The 20,829-nt window shown below is 41.9% G+C and overlaps 1 protein-coding gene across 9 annotated transcripts in view; it reads left to right on the forward strand.

Moving 5' to 3' along the window:
• The window catches only part of LOC126404551 (ADAMTS-like protein 1), a 123,774-nt gene that overhangs the window by 93,106 nt on the left and 9,839 nt on the right, over positions 1-20,829 (forward strand). For 7 of the 9 annotated variants that reach the window (XR_007571495.1, XR_007571496.1, XM_050067832.1 and 4 more), the window contains 13 exons: positions 519-564; positions 942-1,178; positions 2,572-2,698; positions 3,780-3,854; positions 4,929-5,086; positions 9,031-9,142; positions 9,265-9,403; positions 9,533-9,583; positions 9,670-9,874; positions 10,678-10,825; positions 10,918-11,002; positions 16,690-17,012; positions 18,828-18,957. Coding sequence is in view for 7 of the 9 variants with exons in the window: in XM_050067832.1 (XP_049923789.1) it covers positions 519-564; positions 942-1,178; positions 2,572-2,698; positions 3,780-3,854; positions 4,929-5,086; positions 9,031-9,142; positions 9,265-9,403; positions 9,533-9,583; positions 9,670-9,874; positions 10,678-10,825; positions 10,918-11,002; positions 16,690-17,012; positions 18,828-18,957 (1,836 nt within the window). In the remaining 2 variants the exon portion in view is untranslated. Of the gene's footprint in view, positions 1-518; positions 565-941; positions 1,179-2,571; positions 2,699-3,779; positions 3,855-4,928; positions 5,087-9,030; positions 9,143-9,264; positions 9,404-9,532; positions 9,584-9,669; positions 9,875-10,677; positions 10,826-10,917; positions 11,007-16,689; positions 17,013-18,827; positions 18,958-20,829 lie in introns of those variants that run through there. The other 2 variants (XM_050067834.1, XM_050067837.1) reach the window with 2 other exon arrangements.

Below are 20,829 nucleotides of genomic sequence, written 5' to 3' on the forward strand. Positions count from 1 at the left end.
GAATTTGGTGGTTGAATGCCAAAGGTCAAGGTCACTGTGACCTCACAAAACATCTTTTTGGCCATAACTCAAGAATTCACATGCTTGTTATGACAAAATTTCAGTGGTGAGATTTTTTATCCAAAAGGTCAGAGGTCAGCTTCACTGTGACATCATAATGTTCTACAAAAACACTTTTCTGGTCATTGTATTAACGCCTTATCTCAGGAACAGAAGGGGAGACATTGCACTGCATTCACTTTTTGCTTGTTCAGACATATGCTCTCGTATTTATGCATCATCACATTGTGTGAATTAGACTGTTAAATCTTTGCAAACACACCACAGAACTCATGTTTGTGGGCATGCCACATCATCACTGTAGGATTCCAGTCGCTGCTCAGCAATTCAAAAAATGATAAGAGTCAATGGTTGGAATACCAGCTGCCTCGGGCGAACATGATTGGTGTGCATTGTGGTTTGTTTTATCGTTCACCCCCAAAGCCAGTTCACCCACATGTTCATTCTTTCTTCTGCAGGACCTGCGAAGGACAGAATATCAAATATCGCACATGCAGTAATGTGGTAAGTTCGGCAAACTCATCTTTATGTAATGGATGTCAACGGAGCTTTCAAGTGGTTTTTATGTGAATAAACTGAGCAAATTGTGATTGAGAATCCAGTGTGGTGGAACTGTGAAAATATGACCAAGGTTTATGGTTAAGGGGTGTAATTTAGTGATCTTGGATCCTGTTGTTTTAGAGAAAGTGAGAAGTTGTGGGTGGGAAACATCAAACTAGTTCTGCTTTCATTTATTATGATGATCACTGTGCTGACATTCAGCAATCACAGTCTCAACAATTCGTCCACTAAGATTTATAGGAACACTAAGCTTCCCACACACAGATCCACACTCGTGATATGCTTTGACTAATTATAATAAATATTTTTTTTACCCTCAGGATTGCCCTCCAGATTCAGGTGATTTCCGTGCCCAGCAGTGTTCAGCTCATGCAGACGTGCAATATCAGGGTCAGTACCATGAGTGGCTGCCTGTGTACAATGACCCAGACAACCCCTGCACTCTTAAGTGCAAAGCCAAGGGCTTGGGCGTTGTGGTGGAGCTGGCGCCCAAGGTTCTGGATGGGACACGCTGTTACACTGAATCCTTGGACATGTGTATCAGTGGAATCTGCCAGGTAGGTCAACGTTGAGGAGTTCATATTTATTTCTTTTAATTTATCTTTCACAGGAAGCCAAATATAAAATTATGGACTCAAAACATTTTGGAGACAAAATAGAGAAATAATCTGACCTTTCAGTGTTGGGACATTTGCACATTTTCGGGGTCCCAGGGCAGACTTCTTAGAAACCAATGAATGTGATTTTGATCAATTGTTATTAAAAAAATCTGGAAAGTGTATCTTCCAAATCCAGTCTTATACCAGTGTGTTGTGAACAGCCACAGGCGTAGCTCAAATTGAAGGCAGTCTTGGAAAACAATGGGACAAATATGTAGTGCATTTAAAGTATTTATGCAGCTTGATAGATTAAAAGCTTTCAATGAAACAAAAAAAATCTGATTTAGCAGATACTATCCCCTGAGCAAATTCTATTTGTGAAATCTTTCTTGAGATAATGACATATTTAGATTTTTATGAAAATGAATTTTAAGGGTTTACAGTTCAAGATAGAAAACAAATGGCTATCTAAGAAAACACATGTTGCCCCAAACTCTAAACCTCAGCTGACCCGCGATCTTAAATTTCAGAAAATCGTGTCAAATTATGACCATATAAAAGGAAATTTCTTCCTAAAACACGGCGTAGTTTGTTTTATTCTTGTCAACACAGCATATATTTACTGTCTCACAAGTTATGGTATCACAGCGCATTTGGATGCAAGTAAATAAATACAAAAAAGCTATACACAGCAGGTTAAGTTACAATGCTAACGTCATGCCATCTGCTATACACATGAATCCCCAATGACAATACTATTCAAGATTGGGTTTTTGACTGACAGTCCGGGAAATAGTTTACAATGCATTTTTCCCCGGTTGAATGAAATTACGTCCCAAGGCGTTGTGTGCGGAGACACACAGGGATGTGAATACACTCTCTTACCATGCTTAGAATCACACTGTGGTTTTGGTTTTGTCTTACTGACAGAAATTGCGAAAAACTCCATCAATCAACTATGGATGGTTGCAGATAATGTTTGATAGAAAACAATGGGGAACATTTTTGGAAAAACCCATGATCAACCCAAAGGGGATGTTTCATGCTATCTTAGAAATACAAACAATAGATGTGGTATGAATATGGAAGAACCCCGAGGGTTGTTGGGATCATTTGATTGTAACATATACAGGGTATAAAGGAAGACATTTTATTTAATAAACTCAATTTTAAAGGTCTAACGGGACCAACATGAGTACTTTTACTGGGACTTCATTATTTTTTTATTTCTTTTTCTTTTCAGTTTTTTTTGCAGAGCATCTTGATTTAAGTTTAATTCATAGCTGAAGATCAGAAATAAGGGTGAAGTACAAGTCTTGGGAATATTTTTTTAATGTTTGTGTATCATTAGATTGTAGGTTGTGATCATGAGTTGGGGAGCACAGCAAAGGAGGACAACTGCGGTGTGTGCAATGGAGACGGCTCATCCTGCAGACTGGTGCGAGGACACTACAAATCCCAGCATACATCAGGAAAAAGTAAAGAATCTTTACTTTTTTTAATTCAAAACTATAAATAAAGTCTAGGAAAATAACTCCTGATAATGATGTCATTAGGGTTATTTTCATATGTAATCAGAAAGACTTCAAATGTAAGCATTACAAACTGGAGCATTAATGTTGTCCAGCACATTCTCACTCCGAACCCATCACATACCAGCATTTGGTCGCTGACTTTTCTCGTCGACAGATGACGTGCAAAGTACCCTGGTTGCGTTGGTTGTTGACATTCTGGGACACCATGTCGACTTTAACCTGTTACATGCCATTGTCTGTTTTCAAAATACACTTCCGTCTTTACAGGAAATGGACAGTTTGCATACAGTCTCCTTCAACATAAACGCACTACATTGGTACAACACTGCGAGTTAATGTTTTGTCCTTCAACAATAAATGCACGGGGTTATGTTTCGCCAACACACGCACACGGTTGGGTTTAGCCAACAAAAGCACCGACACCGAAATGGCTCGACTCTGACGTTAAACCCATTCATATCTTTTGACTAAGCCAACTAAGACTTAGCCGTGTGATGCTAACAGTTAGCCCTTTCATGGTGTGTTTGACTCCATCCCAGGCGTGCAGCTCACACTCCTGCAGCAGTAGTCGCATAATAAACAAAGAGACAGAGCAGGGCTGGGAGGGTTGAGAGAATCAATACGCTGCCAGCAGCTCTATGATGAAGTGAGGTTTTACCTGTTTTGTGCAGTAAAATTTGCGGTAAAGTTGCTGCATTTAGACAAAATACAAGGTCACGCAGAATTCATAGGGACTGGCTGAATATGCAATAATTATTGGGATCGCAACATCCTGGAGATGCTGCATACCACTTCATACCAAGCAGGGAAGGTCTAATGAATGATGGTGTTTAGTTGCATTATGGGAAGTGTAGGATCCAGTGATTTTTTGTCAAGCTACTCATACTTGACAAAACAATACAAGACAAAACAGTCTGTGGTCTGATTGTATTTGTATTGCCAGTTGTAATTATATTGACTTCCTGTAAGTATTAATTGATACCTTATGCTATTTTTCTCCCTCTGTCTGTTTGTCTCACTCAAGCTGAGGACACAGTTGTTGCCGTCCCCTATAAGAGTCGTCATGTGCGTCTAGTCCTGAAAGGCCCGGATCACTTGTGTAAGTCCTGGTAGGTCCAGGGTGCCCTTCCATCCAAAACAGTTGAACATGATATTAATATTTGGCAGTGTTTTTTATTGCCAAATACCTTCACATTAAACACAAGTACTTTGCATGTGCTCTGGGAGTTAAACCGCAGGTCAAGTTATGTTTTAAAGACTTGAGATTCAAAAAGGATATTAGTTTTTCATTATAGATGTTATACTTGCTTGACCTTTCTAATGAATATTTCACCTAAATAACAATCTCAAATTAACCTTTGATACTTAAATATATTACATTTTGGGCTCTTTCTTAAAGTCTGGTTTTAAAAGTAGCTTGGAGCAGAATAACCACAGGAGGTATTTATTTCTCCCCTTTGCCCTGGCTCTGTGAAGATCTATGGCTTCCAGCAAATATCACCAATGTCAAAGTACTGGCATCAAACTCCCCACTGCATCAAATCGATAACGAATGTTCCATCTCCATACCTATCCTTTGCTCCACGGTTAGTTTACAGATTGTTACCCCGGCCAGGCCAAAAGCGTTTCTTTTTCTGAATGGATGGCGTTTTCATTAGATATTTCCCCCGTTCTTTTTGGCCAAGGGCACTTAAATTGTAACCATCTGTCTGCACATGATGACTGCTGCTAGTTACTGCGTGTTCCTGCGTTTCCTTGTTGTTTTTGCTTAAATGTCCATGCTGGAATCACACAAGACCTTGTAAGGCCAGGGTTGAAGTGAGGTCAAACAGCGGAAGAGCTCTCAGCAGCGCTGGCCTGCTAGTAGACCCACATGAGCCTCCTGGCAGTGCCAAAGTGAGTCTCTGTGCCTGCAAATACAGCAGCCAGTCTGTGTTCCTTATGTTACTGAATCTGACTGACGGTCTCTGTCAAAGACTCTTTGAGCGTCTCGACATCTCTCTTTATTTGTTGTTTCATTCTGTTTGACACAATAATGGTGAAAAATTAAATTAACATACGACTGTTTATGGGGAATTCTTTGGTAGTCAATGACCGTAACTATACACCTACTGTATATGGTGACTCTGATGTGTCCATTGTGTTCTAGCTATCTACTTTGTCTCTTCTTTAGACGTGGAGAGTAAGACTCTACAAGGCGTAAAAGATGAGCTGTTCTTTGACGAGTCAGGGCAGTATCACCTGGAGAACACCACCCTGGACTACCAGAAACTGTCAGATAAGGAGGTCCTGAGGATCACTGGCCCGCTGGGAGCTGACTTCACAGTCAAAGTAAGAGCTTACTGTAAATATATCGATCCGAAGCCCCTTTGCCATTGGACAAAACACCCACTAACACCTGTTTTTTGTATTTAATGGGAATGGTTACAGTTGGCATTCACACCCTTGACAAAATATTCTGCAGTGGTCAGACGTATTTATTGCTTCCAGCTCCGATCGGCAGTAACGGAAATGTGACATCTGGGTGGACACGCTAATTTTAGACCCTTTTCTGGCACGATGCAGTGACACACCACAATAAAATACCGTCTGTCTACGTCCAAGAAGTGCTTCAACATTTTTCAAAATCTAGTCAACACTGAGTGCTGTAAGTGCACACCAAGAGCTGTAAAAGCTGCAAAGCAGCCAAGGTCACCCAAGCAGTGCCGCTGTCCAAAATATTTTTGGCAGCTCAAGTCGCTCATGGCGTCATACATTCGAACATTCGATCGTACTTGTCAATTTAAAGGAGCCGCAAAGCAGGTTACTGGCTGGAGCACAGCATCTTTGCTGGCTGCCATGCCCCAAAAGCTAGGCTCAACTCACCAGGCAAACCAACTACTCGGGACACGGCTTCCCACGCCTGCTCCTTTTGATTTCGGTCCCTATACTGTATATAAACAGGCTTGAATCATAAAGGACTCGATGTCCAGCTACAGCAGTGATTAGCTTCTCTCTCATTTTGAAGTAGGAACGAATGTGTGGTATGAACTAAAGTTTCAGAGGATGTTCTCTGGGTTCCACACAAGCGATGGACGTCTACTTTTGCAATTGGTGGCTGGTCATTTGCAGCCGAAATGCGTCATAGCTAATTTGCATAAAGTTCACGACTCCCCAACTTTCATCTGACGCTCTGGTTGCGAAAACGCGGACGCTTTGCAGCTTTTGCAGCCATGGTCGCCGGTGCCCATTGAAAATGAATGGAATCGGTTGCCTTTGCAGCTTTTGCAGCTCTTGGTGTGCACGTACAGTAAGAGAATAAAGTAACCACCGTTACATTTTCACTGTCCTCCGTGCTGCTTTCCACTGTTTACTAACCTGTTTTCCAGCTGGCCATGACGTCCAACATGGACGGCATGGAGTCTGTGCCCCATTTTTAACAGCTTTTTCTGCATTTAAATAACCTGCATACACACACGAGTTCTGTAAGAAAAAGGTTACTTTTAGTATAAGTGTTTTCATATTAGAAATGGCTCAGTTTACTCTGTGGAATGTCAAACCTTGTTTTACAAAATGGCAAGCCCACACAGAATTATCACCCAACTCTTCCGTTTCCCAAACCTCAAGTTTATGAAACCTGTATATGATTAATGGTGGAATGTCAAGCCTTGAAGAAGAGTCCGTGGTTTACTTACAGCTTGTGTTAAAAAGTAACACAACATAAATTCAGTTCATAAATTCAATAGTGGAGCACTGGATTCTTTTTTTGTTTTGTGTATGTGTTAAATACACACACCCACATGCTTTCATTCTCAGACTAGGCCCAGTGAGTGGACACTAAAAGTTCTACAGGCAGCGGACTGGGAAACGCCTGTGAAAACTTCCCCCCTCATAAACACACAAGTCAGGATCGGACAATAAATAGGAATCCAGGAGACAGAAATCTGAGAAGCTATAAATGCATAATTTTCTAATCTGTTACGAGGCAGACGGCCAGTTCATATCGCAGCGCTGGAAAAAGTTTGGACAAATGGAAAATCATATTAAAAAGTTGCCAGACAGTCTCTCCACTGTAAACACATGAATGTGAATGAGCAGAGTTTGATTTATATGTGTTGTAGGTATAATCTGCCTTTGGGCATTTCTTCAATATGTTTGAGGCGTGAGGTTAGAGGAAAAATGTTTGCTGAAATATTTATGAGACTTTACAAAAAGTCTCCAACAAAAGGACAGAGACAGACAAAACACTCCTGATTTCTATAAATACAGCCTGTATTCTTTATCTTATCTAAGCAAAGCACTAAGAACGTGTCCGCTCTCATACAGTAAATGATTTATCACTTCCTATGATATTCCTGCTAGAAGCTGTGTTCAACCTTTGAGTGTGCAGAAACTGACATTTCAGGTTACTCTGGGTCAAATTCCTTTAATTCCTATGTGTGAAAACAAACTTCTCTAAAACAATTCCAGTATCTTTCAGTCATTTGTTGGCACCGTCAGTGAACAAAGCTACTATAATGTCAGCTCAGATTTTTCCCTCCAGTCATATGTCTCGAGTCATTTTTATCAGAGGAACTTTGAAATGATCTGAAAACACCAGTTGACAGCAAAGTGGAACTCATAAATGGCAGCAGACTATATCTGTATTAACTTCGGCACTGAGTTTCAGCCCTGTTATTAATTTCCTTCTCTCCACCCTTTTAGATTAGCAATACATAAACAACACCCTGTCCGACATACAGTATATGGGCAGTGTCTCCTCCGGAGGACTGCTTGAGAAAGTAATTTAAAATTTATGTTGGAAGGAAATTATTAGTTTGTTGATGAGACTTCCATTGTTGTGTGAGATGCCATTTGATTTTCCAGTTGCATATGGCGGCTGCATTGGCCACTAGGGGGCAGAAAGACTTGGAAACAAACCCACACCATCAATCCTTGGTACTAAACAGTATATAATATGGCAGCTGATGCTGTGTCACTAAACATCTGACGAGCTTAGCTGCAGTTTAAAACTGTATCAGTCAAACCAGGACCTGCTGGAGTTTACATAGCTATTGTGTGCTAACAATGTTTTATTTACTAACCCAGAAACACATAATGACGTGGGACTAACTCTCGGAAAGATACAGAAGTGTATTTCCAAATCTCTTAGTTCAGATTTTTCTGGTTGCATTCACCATTCATGACTGGGTATCTGAAATATTTGTTTTTGTAGAAGACTGGATTATTTCCAAGAGTCTAGGCAAGATCCCTACAATCACAGGTCGAAGAAATATTGTAAAACTCAAAAGTGAGAACTTCTGAGATTTTTTTGACCTTTGAAATTGAGAGCAGTTTATTCAGGAAAGATTACAAATGTGAAAAATAGTATAGAATAGTATACCGGGTGCCCAGTTGCTCAGCCAGTAGAGCAGGTGTCCCATGTACAAAGGCAATGTCCTTCCCACAGTTGCAGTGGGTTCAATTCCAGCCCGTGGACCTTTAGTGTAGTCATCCCCTCTCTCTCTTCTCCCCCTTCACACTTAATACGGTTCCTCTCTAATAACGGCAAAAGCCCAAAAAAAAAACCTTTAAAAAATATGTGGTATATTACCAAAACATATTGAAAGTGGAAGATACAGAGTTACGATGGTACGATAGACAGAATTTGTTCATATTTAGAGCTAAATGCTAAAGCCAAAAAGCTGGAAAACAAATTTCAATTCATTCTGTACTGTCATGATTTACGACAAATATTGGTTTAAAAAGTTTTCTGGTTGAGATTTGTTTCTGCATTTTCTAAATATCTCTGTAAAGCCTTGGAGGAAAGAAGTAACACATGACAGATGATCTCCTCAGACTTGTTTTCTATGGACTACAGAATATTGGTTTATGAGCTGTATCAAATACACAGCGTCGGGCCCTAATCAATGTAAATGTAGATTTTGTTTTGTTTGGATTTGTGTACTGTGTCTTGTGCTTTGGGGGCTGTGTTTGTATATTTCTGTGTTTGTATTGTGGAATTGATTTTATTGTTTCAGGACATCTCCTGAAGCGTTATTTGTGGGGAGTTAATTTCTGTGTTTTTTGTTTTGTTTTTGGATGTTGTTTATGTTTGGTTGACATTTACAGACTGTATTGTGCTGTTAGATGATGGTGGGTAAACATGCTGGAATGAGGGATGGGTCACGAAACAAATATTTATTCATTCATCGTCCTTTAGATGTATTATAATTAAATTGAAAGCCTTGCCGTGACATAAACTCCTCAAACTGAAACACTATAGTGAAAACATTTTTTGAACACTGTTTCCATAGGTGCAGTTAGCCAGTGGAGCAGACAGTGTGGTCCAGTACATCTACTACCAGCCCATCATCCACCGCTGGAGAGAGACCGACTTCTTCCCTTGCTCCGTCACCTGTGGTGGAGGTAAGCAGTGGTGACTGATAGTAGCCGATGATATTGCGAGCCAACTGACTGAAAGCTGTGATGCCGAAATATTGTGTTAGAGTCAGTTTCTTTTGTGATGACTGACATTTCTTTGTCTTAAGGGTACCAGCTGACCTCGGCAGAGTGCTTTGACCTTCGGAGCAGCAAGGTGGTTGTAGATCAGTACTGCCATTATTACCCAGAGAACATCAAACCTAAACCCAAACTGCAGGAATGCAACATGGAGCCCTGCCTGGCCAGGTTAGAGACCAGACCTCTGGGGGAATTAAACTGGACAAAGCACTTTATTATAACTCAGTGTTAATGATCTGTCAACAGCACTTTGCATAATCCAAAATCCTCACTTCTTTAATTGACTCTGCCTTTTAGTGACGGCTACAAGCAAATAATGCCATATGACCTCTACCACCCGCTGCCTCGGTATGTACTCACATAGTGTAATAGTGACACAACAACATTTACCAGTCTCCATGAGTGACTTCAACACTGTCCTTTAACGATGTCAGATGGGAGAGCAGTCCGTGGACCGCGTGCTCCACCTCCTGTGGCGGAGGCATCCAGAGTCGCTCAGTATCCTGCGTGGAGGAGGACATGCAGGGCATCATCACTCCCACTGAGGAGTGGAAGTGTCTCTACTCCCCCAAGACGGCTATCCTGCAGCCCTGCAACACCTTCGACTGCCCCACCTGGCTGGCACAGGAGTGGTCACCGGTAGTTGCCCTTTTATTATTATTGGTTATTATTTCTTCACAGTGTAAAGACAATAGAAAGCCCAGGAAGTTAAGTTTAAAGGCCACATTAAGACTAATAGATTAAAGTTGTGAATGCCGAGTTAATAGATGTGTCATTGAAGAGAGGCATATAATGGCTTCATTTCCCTGTTGGAAATAGTGTCTGACAGTAAGGTAAACCAGTGAAAATATGACTATACTATACTATATGCCTGACTGACATCGACTCTATGCAATACATCGACTATGGATAAGTACCTCATACAAACCCATTTAAAAAGATCCAAACCATGCCTTTAAATCCTTTCTTTGCACAACACATCCAGTTAATCAGGATGGTGCACCTGGATCATCTGACATTCCTGGTTAACCTACATATTTGGCAGAGCTGCTGTTATATTAACCATAAATATCCCATACAACTTCCTTGTGGGGATTCTTCAACCTCACCGGTTATAGAGGCACAAGCAGAGGCCCGGGGAGTCAAATTTGTGGCCCTCTAAAAACCTGGGATGCTGTTTACCTAGCACATTCTTCCCTGTGAACTTGCCTTTAAATGCTTGTTTTGGCAGCGGATGCACAAAGTTCACTCCTGAGCAGAGAGCTGCAGGGATTTTGGAAGGTCTCTTTCTTTACTTCCCTTGAGTCAAGGGCTTTCTGTCAAACACAAGCAAAGAGATGGAACCATGGGAGTAACACATTAGCCTGCCTGTGTGTGAAAATGATCATCAGTCAGTCAGTGTTTTAAAGACTGTATCTTCTGAACTGTCGTGTCACCCCCAGTGCACGGTGACCTGTGGTCAGGGTCTGCGCTACAGGGTGGTGTTATGCATTGATCACAGAGGCCTCCATGCTGGAGGTTGTAATCCCACCACCAAGCCCCACATCAAGGAGGAATGCCTGGTGACTGTGCCCTGTTATAAGTCCATCGGTGAGTTAGACTGTCATGTTTTAACCTCCTAACCTGCACACTTATTTCTCTTTTGATTTTCAATATTGTCTTTTCTGCTTGATTTGCTCTAGATACGCTTCCAGTCGAGGCAAAACCTGTGTGGCATAAGCAGGCCATAGAACTGGAGGAGGAGATCAGCGTTACTGAGGAACCAACGTGAGTACCAGACACCCACGTATGCATGTATGCACACAAAGAAAATATATCATCCATCCATTTTCGCTACCGCTTATCCTTTTGAGGGTTGCAGGGGCGCTGGAGCCTATCCCAGCTGACATTGGGCAAGTGTCAGGGTACATCCTGGACAGGTCGCCAGACTGTTCCTGTGATCCATTTACGTTGCTACGAGTAGTGAGACTCAAGATGATGTCGTAAAATGTCGTAATTTCCTGTCTAAATTGGCAGTATGCGTCCCCGTTTGTGTTTGTACCATTTACGACATAAACGTAAACAAAGATGGATGCCTGCAAGAAAGCCGTCGTCGCTATTACAGTAGCGGAGCGTTTATTATTAGCAACACTGCTAGCTACTTTCACCAACACTAACAGATAAACAACACGTACACGACATTCCACGCACAACAACACATCATAAAGCATTCCCATAAGGCATTATAATGTGNGCAAGAAAGCCGTCGTCGCTATTACAGTAGCGGAGCATTTATTAATAGCAACACTGCTAGCTACTTTCACCAACACCAACAGATAAACAACACGTACACGACATTCCACGCACAACAACACATCATAAAGCATTCCCATAAGGTTCCACGCACAACAACACATCATAAAGCATTCCCATAAGGCATTATAATTTGTATGAGTAATTAAAATGAAGACTCAAATTTGCTAAACAGTAAAAATAATAGTAAAGAGCAGAGCCACTTACGGTAAATATAGGGTGCAGCCATCTTTGCTTTCATCAGTCTTTCTAAACTCATAGTCCTCTGAGTTCGTGCGAGACCACTACTGATAGAACCGCCTCAAAGAGGCGTGTCATGATGTGTCGCTGCGTAATTTTGTGCAGCTTCCGTCAAGCAGCTACCGTCTTACTAGCGGTATGATCTATATGGAACGGCCCACATCACAGGGCTGACACATAGAGACGCCATTCACGTTCACATTCACACCTATGGACAATTAAGAGTCACCAATTAATCTATCCCCAACCTGCATGTCTTTGGACTGTGGGAGGAAGCCGGAGTACCCGGAGAAAACCCACGCTGACAGAAGGGCTCCCTCCTGGGATCGAACCAGGAACCCTTTTGCTGTGAGGCGACAGTGCTAACCAGCACACCACTGTGCCGCCCTGAAAATACATCAGCTGGATTCAAAATATCTCTATTTGCCGCTTTGTTCTGTTGAAAGCAGTATGAACTGCAGTTTGAACTTAAAATATGTAATTATACGTGTATTTACTGGCACTCCAACCATATACCTGCAATTTAATGCCAAATGTGAATGATCTGTTGAAACCATCACAGGTGTTTGGGCCTTATACTATGAGTACTATGAAAAGTTAGGCAACTGCTAAAGCTCTAAATGACTCTCAAGCTTCATGACCCGGAAAATCTGGGGAAATTCGATGCTGTAAATTTCCCCTTTAAAATAATCACTGTCACTCTGCAGGGGTAAAAAAGCAAAAGTCCGATCCCAGATACACGGTTTCAACAACAGTCTTCACAAGCCAGAGCTGAGGATTTACCTGGAGCTGAAACTGAAGTAGACAGGGCCCGGTGCTGCCATGAAACCATCACAGTATTGTGGTTGTGTTAATGTCAACGGCCATTTACAAGAACTTGGAGTCAAAATGTACGGCTGTAGCCCACATTTTTCTCCAGCACTTGTCAAAATATGCACCCGTTTGAGTGCACGTCTCGTCCTAGGTATGCTCAATGTTTGACACTGTGGCAGGACAGTTTTGTCAAGACAAGTAAAGAGGAAGTTAGATGTTTTAATGCTGTTTTGCCTCAGTGAAGGTGTGTGTTGTCAGATCTGATAATGAATAAGCTGCGTGAGGTCATTTAAGGTAAAAGGAGAAGTTGAAGGTGAAAGAGGAAAAACATCTTTTTGGACTGTTCACTGACTACCAGCATTACCTCAGCAAACCTCAGATGTTCCAGATGTTCTCGTCCCACATATCAATTGAATAATAAAGGCTGTCCTCTGAAGATGGACAATGTTTGGACTCTACCCAGTGTCTTGCATGACTTGTATTAGCGACCATGTTAGCCAGTTCAAAACATCTGTTACTTTGACTTATCTTTGGAGCGAGAGAGTGGGAGGGAGAGAGAGAGAAACGCCAAAACATATGATTTTGCTCTGTTGCAAAAAAAGCATGTCTTCCCTCCAAAAGCACATAAATATCTGTGTATAATATGCAGTCATTCACAAGCCAACAACAATATCTGCCTACCATATGGGGCCAGGTTACGGATGTGAGAGGAAAGAGGAGGAAATTCCTGTGTTAGACTTATTGCACCTTCATTGCCAGGCCTTATGCCTGCCCCGAGCCACCGCTGTGCGAATGCTTGAAAAATTAAACCCATATATGTTCCACAGCTCGGCCAAAAGGGCCTCGCTCCCCTTACCACCACCGTGAGTAAATAAAATATTTCCATTGATGGAAATTAAATTGATATGATTAACATAGGGCTTTGGCAGATATCACAAAAATGTGTTGTTTCCGTCCATGAATGAAATCAGGATTGTTTTTGAACCGACAGATGTACTCCAACAACGCGTGAAGATAAACATTTCTGTGGGTTCGCTTGTTGACTTTGTTGCCTGTGTTCCAAGGTCTAACTGCCGGTGATTCATTTGTTTGTCCAAAATACAACCAGTCCTTGAGCGCTCATAAAGAGCCAACTTTGCTGTAATTATGAGCTCTTTATTGAGGCATCTTATAAAACAGCAGGGTGCTCTTGTGTTGTGGTCAGGCTGCTTAACCAAGGAGGAATGCTGCACGTTTGTGCCGGCTGCCATGTTAGTGGGTACCTCTATGAAATACATGTACACTGATAATGCGTGCTGTAGGAAACTATTTTGGTATTTTTATGAACCCAGAGACTGCAGCGATTTACTGGAACAGTTGGCCTGACTGTTCACAGACTGGTGTTGAGAAACAATATTTCTACCAATCGTTCTCTCATTTTGAATGACATGAGTATGAAAGAACAAAGAGAAAACACCTCATTTCTACAGTTAACACCATATGAAAAAATCTGAACACTCAATACACTTAACCATAATTACAAAGTGAGCTACAGTGCCACGTTACTACTAATGTAGAAGAGGAAATTACAAGTCACTTTGCCAATGCAAAGTGCAGTGTTTAGCACTGATGCTTCACAGCAAGAGGGTTCTGGGTTTGGGCCAGAGCCAGAGCCCCTCTATGTGGTGTTTTCTCCTGGGTTTTCTCCAGGTTGTCCGGCTTCCTCCACAGTTCAAAGACATGCAGGTTAACTGGTGACTCTAAATTGCCCATAGGTGTAAATGTGAGCGTGAATGGTTGTCTGTCAGCATACGACATCCCTCCGTCGTTGGACCCTTACAGCAGGTAAGGAAAAACTCCCCCCAAAAAACCTTTCATGGGGTAAAAAAAAAATGGTAGAAACCACAAGAAAAGCAACTGAGGAGGGATTCCTCTTCCAGGATGGACAGATATGCAATATGTGTACAGATCAACATAATAAATTTACAGTAATCCAGGGTGTACCTCGCCTCTCACCCAATGTTAGGGACAGGCTCCGCCCCCCTGCGACCCTGAATAGGATAAGTGGTTTAGGATAATGACTGAATGAGCTTTGCTAATTCAAATTGTAGCAGAAGGTAGACAATGGCAAACAAGGATATGTGCTGATATCGTCTCATATCTATCACAGGCCCCTGAATTGAACTGATTGGCAGTCGTATTGTGGTAGACTTTGTGGTATCCACAAACATTGTATAAACTCCCAAAGAATTGATTTAATATATTGTGATGAAACTTGTGATTTACACCCCAAGCTACGCAACTGCATCACCATGTATAACACAGTGACATTCTGATCTGATCGTCTGCATGTCAACAGTAATTTCATTATGCTGCTGGTTCAAACTGTTTTGATAAGTTGAAAACTAGATCTACACAAGCACCATTTATAAGCTGAGCACACACCTCTCTGCAACAGAGTTATCACATCATGATAGTTTCTGTTCTTCGATGCAAAAACTTCTGGTTCAGTCAGTGATAGTGGTGATTTAGTATCGTCACTTCAGCTTGAGGATTCAGTGTTAATGATTAGTTTGTAATAAGATGTTTTGAAAAGTGCATCTGCCAAAAGAAACAGTGGTGAGCTCAGCCCCGAAGAAGACAGCTGCTGAATGTTATAAACATTTGTGCTGCCTCCAGCCACTTTGTATTCATCATTATGTGCAAAACTGGGTGTAATGAGAACAATAAAGACTATAACAAACAGACAGAGCCTTGTGCAAAGGAAGAGGTAGCAAGATTGATGAAATGTCTCTAAACCCTTTTATCCTTCATGATAAAAATCTAGATGGTTCTGGATCTGTAGGAAGAGTTTACAGCTGCCACACATCAGCCCCCTTTCCACCAACATTTCCAGGAACTTTTATTTCCAGGTGTTTATTTACCTGGGTAAAAGAATTCCTGGTAATCTGCGTGGTTTGCGTTTCCATCGCACGTCAAAGGTTCCGGAAAATTTATTCAAATCAGGCTGATGACGTTGCAGCTTGTCGGCTATTCTTACATAGACTCGGCCTTTTCAAGTTGCCAACTCAAAGTCCTGCTGAATTTCTTACGCTCAAAAGAGCCTGGACCTCGTCGTCCGTCCACTTCTCGTAGCTTCTCTTCTTTTGCTCCATTTTCCAAAACACAAATGAAGTGAAGCTTGTAGCAATGAAACAAAGTTTGCAGCCACACTGAACCGTAAGTGCGGAAGGCTTCAAGTGTGTGTTCCACCAATCAGCGTTCTTCAGCACACTGCCCCTCAAGAATTCTGGGGAATCTGAAAAGTCCTACCCCCCTACAAGGTACTTCTTTCAGGGAAAGTTTAGGGTTGAGGGAAATTTTTTTCCCCGGGTAACTTCAGTGGAAATGCGCCAAGGTTTTCCAAAATCCCAGGTAGAAGATAGGGCTATAGTCTGTTGTAGTAACTTGCTTGTAGAGTCATCAGATCTGAACATCTTTGAATTATTATGGATGTTCAAGAAAACATAAAGTAGATTCCCCCTCCTTGAACCTTTAAAGAATTACGCTTTTCATTTTGGCCAACCTAAAGATAAAGAGGGATTCAAGCATCTCTCTGTCTCACACTTTCCAGTCTTATTAATTTTTTTGCACTCTCCCAAAGCTATTGAGGGGTGACAGTTTAGTATCTGGGCCCTAACTCTCACCCAACCTTGACAGGCCTTCAGGCATTCATGAACGCCAATGATTCACAAGTATTTCCTTCTCTGATCCGTTCTTTAAGACAAGGAAGGATGCGCATGAAAGCCGTTTATCCAAGAACGGCTGATCCTAATGCTTAACAGCTGTTCAATTAATGACAGGAGGACTGGATTTCATGAATACTCAGTGGGCTTATTAACTTAGCAGTGAATGACTAAAATCTGTACACAGGAGGAATGCACAAAAACCTTTGACTTTATATCTAAAGACTTTCAAGTCAGCACTGCTGGTTTGGAAACAGTCCTCAAAAATGTGACTGCCTCTCCAAGCCTGTTTGCATAGGTATGTGAAGTGTACTGACTCCATGAACAGCATATTGTTTATATTTTTATGTGTGTGATTAATCATCCCATTTTTGTTTTCTCAAATCTGCTGGCTCTCCTCTCCAGCTTCATCCCTGGTCCCTGGCAGCCCTGCAGCAGGACATGCGGCGCCGGGACCCAACGACGTAGCGTTAAGTGCCAGGTCTTGCTATCCTTCTCCCAGACTGTTGCTGACCTGCCTGATGACGAGTGTGAGGGGGTGAAACCTGCTACGAGTCAGCCCTGCTACCGTACTCCCTGCTCTGGTGTTTCGGGCCAAGGAAAAGAAAGCGAAAAGGAGGGAGAGGAAGAGGAGGAGGAGGAGGAGGAGGGGGAGACACCTGGAAGAGAGGAACTGCACGACTGGGAGTACGAGGGGTTTACGGAGTGCTCAGAGAGTTGCGGGGGAGGTATGGATCATTATTGACCTCTTTAATATGAGAACATAAAGAAAGAATAAGGAAGGAGAGGAATGCAAAGTTAAAAAGGTAACAAGACTAACAGTCTACAGCTGTGCTAGCAGCTCTGTGAGGTTGTACTTAAGCACAGTGTTGCTTTGAGCTAATTGCCATCATGTTTAATGATAACATGCTGATCTTTAGCAGTTATGTTGACCATGTTCACCATCTTAGTTTAGCATGTTAGCAAGTGAACATTTGCTAATAGTTTCTTTGCATATGATGTCATACATCGGTGCGCTGCAGGCAGCTGGAGACAAAGACTACAAATGCCTATGATTTGCGCTGTTTACAGCTGTTCTGTATGATCAAACTGGGAAAAAACAAGGGCCACTTAATGACCTGAAAATTGTAGGATGTATGGAGGAGAAGTAAAAAAGAAACCTCGCTGAACAACAGTGGCAGATTTGCTTACAAAACCTCCATCTTCAGTCTGGAGAAGCAGAGTCAACTCATTTCAAACGTGAACATTAAAGCATCCTGTTAAACATGCCTCAGGTTGGATGCAATTACAATGTGCTATGGCAACTTGCCTGTGTTTTTAACCACGACACAGATTTTTAACATTGTTTCAGTAGACTTCAGGGAATGGTTGACATAATAGGTAGAAATAGTTAACATTAGCTAGTAACGTTAGCTCACGATCACCAAAGTCAGCAGGATTCATCCTTTGGGGAGCAAGCATGTCTGCACATAATTTTATGGCAATCCATCCTACAATTGTTGAGATATTTCAGTCTGAACCAAAGCGGTGGACAAAGAGACCAATACTAACATTCTAATAGCCACAGTGCGTTTATCTTATAAATACAGCAAATACATTAAATTGCTTACAGTAGTTTGAATGCCCTGTAATTCCTACCGGTGACCTTATGTCAGTGGATGACTAAAGCTATTACAGTATGGGCTTTGAAGTAGAAGTAAGTTATATGATATTAGATGATAATGGATGGAATACCAAGTTTAACCCTAAAGGTCATACGTCATCAGCTCTCACTGCGGCAGTGAATGCTGTGCCAGACAGAGACAGCTTTCCCAAACATCTTGCCAACTTTCATTGAGGCCCACTTTAATCTCCCCACCTCCACATCCAAGCCTGTGCGCCTGAACTGTGTGTCCCTGTGTTAACGTCTGCACGGGTGTGCATGTGTAACTTAATTTCTGCACATGGGCGTAGGCTTTTGTCAATGTCTGTGTGTGCGCTCACCCAAACCCAACAAACTCCCATTCGGGGATGATTACAGAGGGGTATCAGATGTCACATACACACCCTGAGGGCTGCGCTCCTGTGGACCATCACACCACTATGGCGTTTGAAGTGCCTGCTTCACTGTTATTGTCCCCAACATTCGAAGCAGACTCAGAGATTTATGTTACGTTGCTTTTAACATGACCTGACATCACACCCTTAAAGTTTATCCACAGTTCAGGCCAGAACTTAAGCAGGCCGCTGTACTGGTTTGGTGTCCATTGTGCCCCAGTAGGAACAACCAGTGCTTGATTTCATTGAGGGGCCTAATACCTGGCTTGCTTCATTGCAGTGTCTGCTTGCAGCGTCATTTACTCCATATGTATGTGAGGCTGATAGTATGCAGGAGATGCTTAACAAAAACAATATGTGTTTGTAGGTTTGGCATTCGATCTAAGAAGATATGGGACAGTGAGCGTGTGTCTGTGAACATTTTAAAAGATGATAATTGAACCCTGCCCAATAGCTCATAGTGCTTTGGACAGCCCTTATGACTGCTCGGTGCTGTCTAATCCCAGGTGTGCAGGAGGCGGTGGTCATCTGCCTGAACAAGCAGACCAGGGAGGCAACAGATCAGACCCTGTGTGTGAGCTCCCGTCGGCCCCCGCAACTCCTGCAGGACTGCAAAACTCAGCCCTGCCCACCCAGGTACCGTACAGTAAAACCCAGACATCATTATCATTTAGACATTGTTTGAAATAATTCGTGTCTGAACGTTAAAATAGACTTGATTGATGGATGCAGTAAAACTGAGGAGGAAATGTGTTTTGGGAAAAAAAGGGTTTGGCTGCATTCAAGAAGAGAATATTAATTAAAAGCAGGACTGTATTCTGGCTCTGCTCTTTATTAGTTTGCCAAGACTGTAACCCAGCAAAATATGCAATATAGAGAGCTGGGACATTCATGTACCATTTCCCAGAGCCTTGATGCATCCCTGGGTTCTACACCTGGAACTGCTTAACTTTCAGACTATCAAAAAACACACATCACACTAGTTGAATCAATTAATCTCTACTAATCACTGGTTGTGTACAAAAGAGATTGAAATCCCTCTAATCCTCTGCATTATCCCTCTCAGTTTAAACCACTTGGGCCAATTAAATCACCATTTAGGCCACTTGGGTCCAAGTGATACTGAAGCAGAATGACAGAGATGGATGGTCATATCATGGAGAGCAGGAAATGAAGCCAGTGGGACAACTTGTGGAGCCTGGTCAGAATCACACACAAAATAGGAATCAGGTGTTAGTGGCAGCTATACCTGCTAGGCTGACATGTGACATTGACCCTGGAAGAACTTTTTTAGTAGTTTTATGAGCACATGACCGTAGGAGGCCTCTGCTATTGTTGTTAGCTTTCTTTTTTGAAAAGCTACTGTAAAAAAAAAAGCTTCCACTTGGCTTGTACATGACAAACTGAAACGGGTTTATCCCCTGGAGAGTATGAATGTGCTCAACAACTGCAATTACAATCTGTCAGTTAGATTTTGATATGTTTTTCATTTAAATGGAAATGTTGGCCTGAATGTGGTGCTATGATAAATGTCAGGCAGTCACTTAAAACAAAAAGATTAATTCTCCGGGGATCATGAATGTTCTTAAAGAATTAATGGAAATCAGATTATTATTAGTTTTCAATACCCCATGTAGAAAGCTGACACTTTGACCTGAAGGTGACTCCAAAGAAAAACTTAGTGAGTCTTGAAAATGGAAGGGATTCATCCTCTGGGGAGCATGACAGTGCTCAACAAATTTCATGGTGATCTACCAATTTCATGTTGGAAGGAACTCTTGGAGGGAAAGTTGTGATTTATCTTCTGGGAACTGTTAAATTTATTTGGAAATCTTGGCCATTAGCTTTAGAAGAGGAACATTTTTCCTGATTCTGAGGTCAAGAGATCACTTAAATCACTGTAATTATCCTCTGACAACCACGAATATCCTTGTTAAATTTCAAGTTATTTTTTTAATGCAGCTGTAATGTTAGTGCTATTAAAAGTAGATTGCTGTCACTGCATTTAGATTTCAGAATGAATGTGGATTCATTAAGTTTAAGTCCAAGTTCTGCAGCTTTTTAGTGTATCCAACTATCACCCATTGGGCATTAATTTGGCATAAAGTGAATAAACAATGAGCACACAAAATTCATCAGAATGAAATACCTGAATGGTTAAACAGCATAATGGCATGATGTCTAAATATCTGAGCCATGGCTAAACGGTGAGTGGATTTTGCGGTAGGCCACACGTTTCAAGTTAACACCGTGCGCAGTGTCGGTGTTCCACCACTCGCACTCTTGTCAGAAAACCCAGAGGCTTGCAGCCTGCCCTTGCCTGTTTTTCCAGGCCTTGAGTCTTGTTTTCAGGCACAACAAACGCTGTATTGGACTTGTTTCCTTTGGCCCTTTACTCCCTCCCTGAGGCCTCCTCACCCTCCCATATTAAGCTACACTCTTTGGATACTGTTCCCTCTGAAGGGAAACAGCCATAGGATTTGGCTTTGAGTACAGTACCGGTCCAGA

This window comes from Epinephelus moara, chromosome 17 (assembly GCF_006386435.1).
Source record: "Epinephelus moara isolate mb chromosome 17, YSFRI_EMoa_1.0, whole genome shotgun sequence".
Taxonomy (NCBI): domain Eukaryota; kingdom Metazoa; phylum Chordata; class Actinopteri; order Perciformes; family Serranidae; genus Epinephelus; species Epinephelus moara.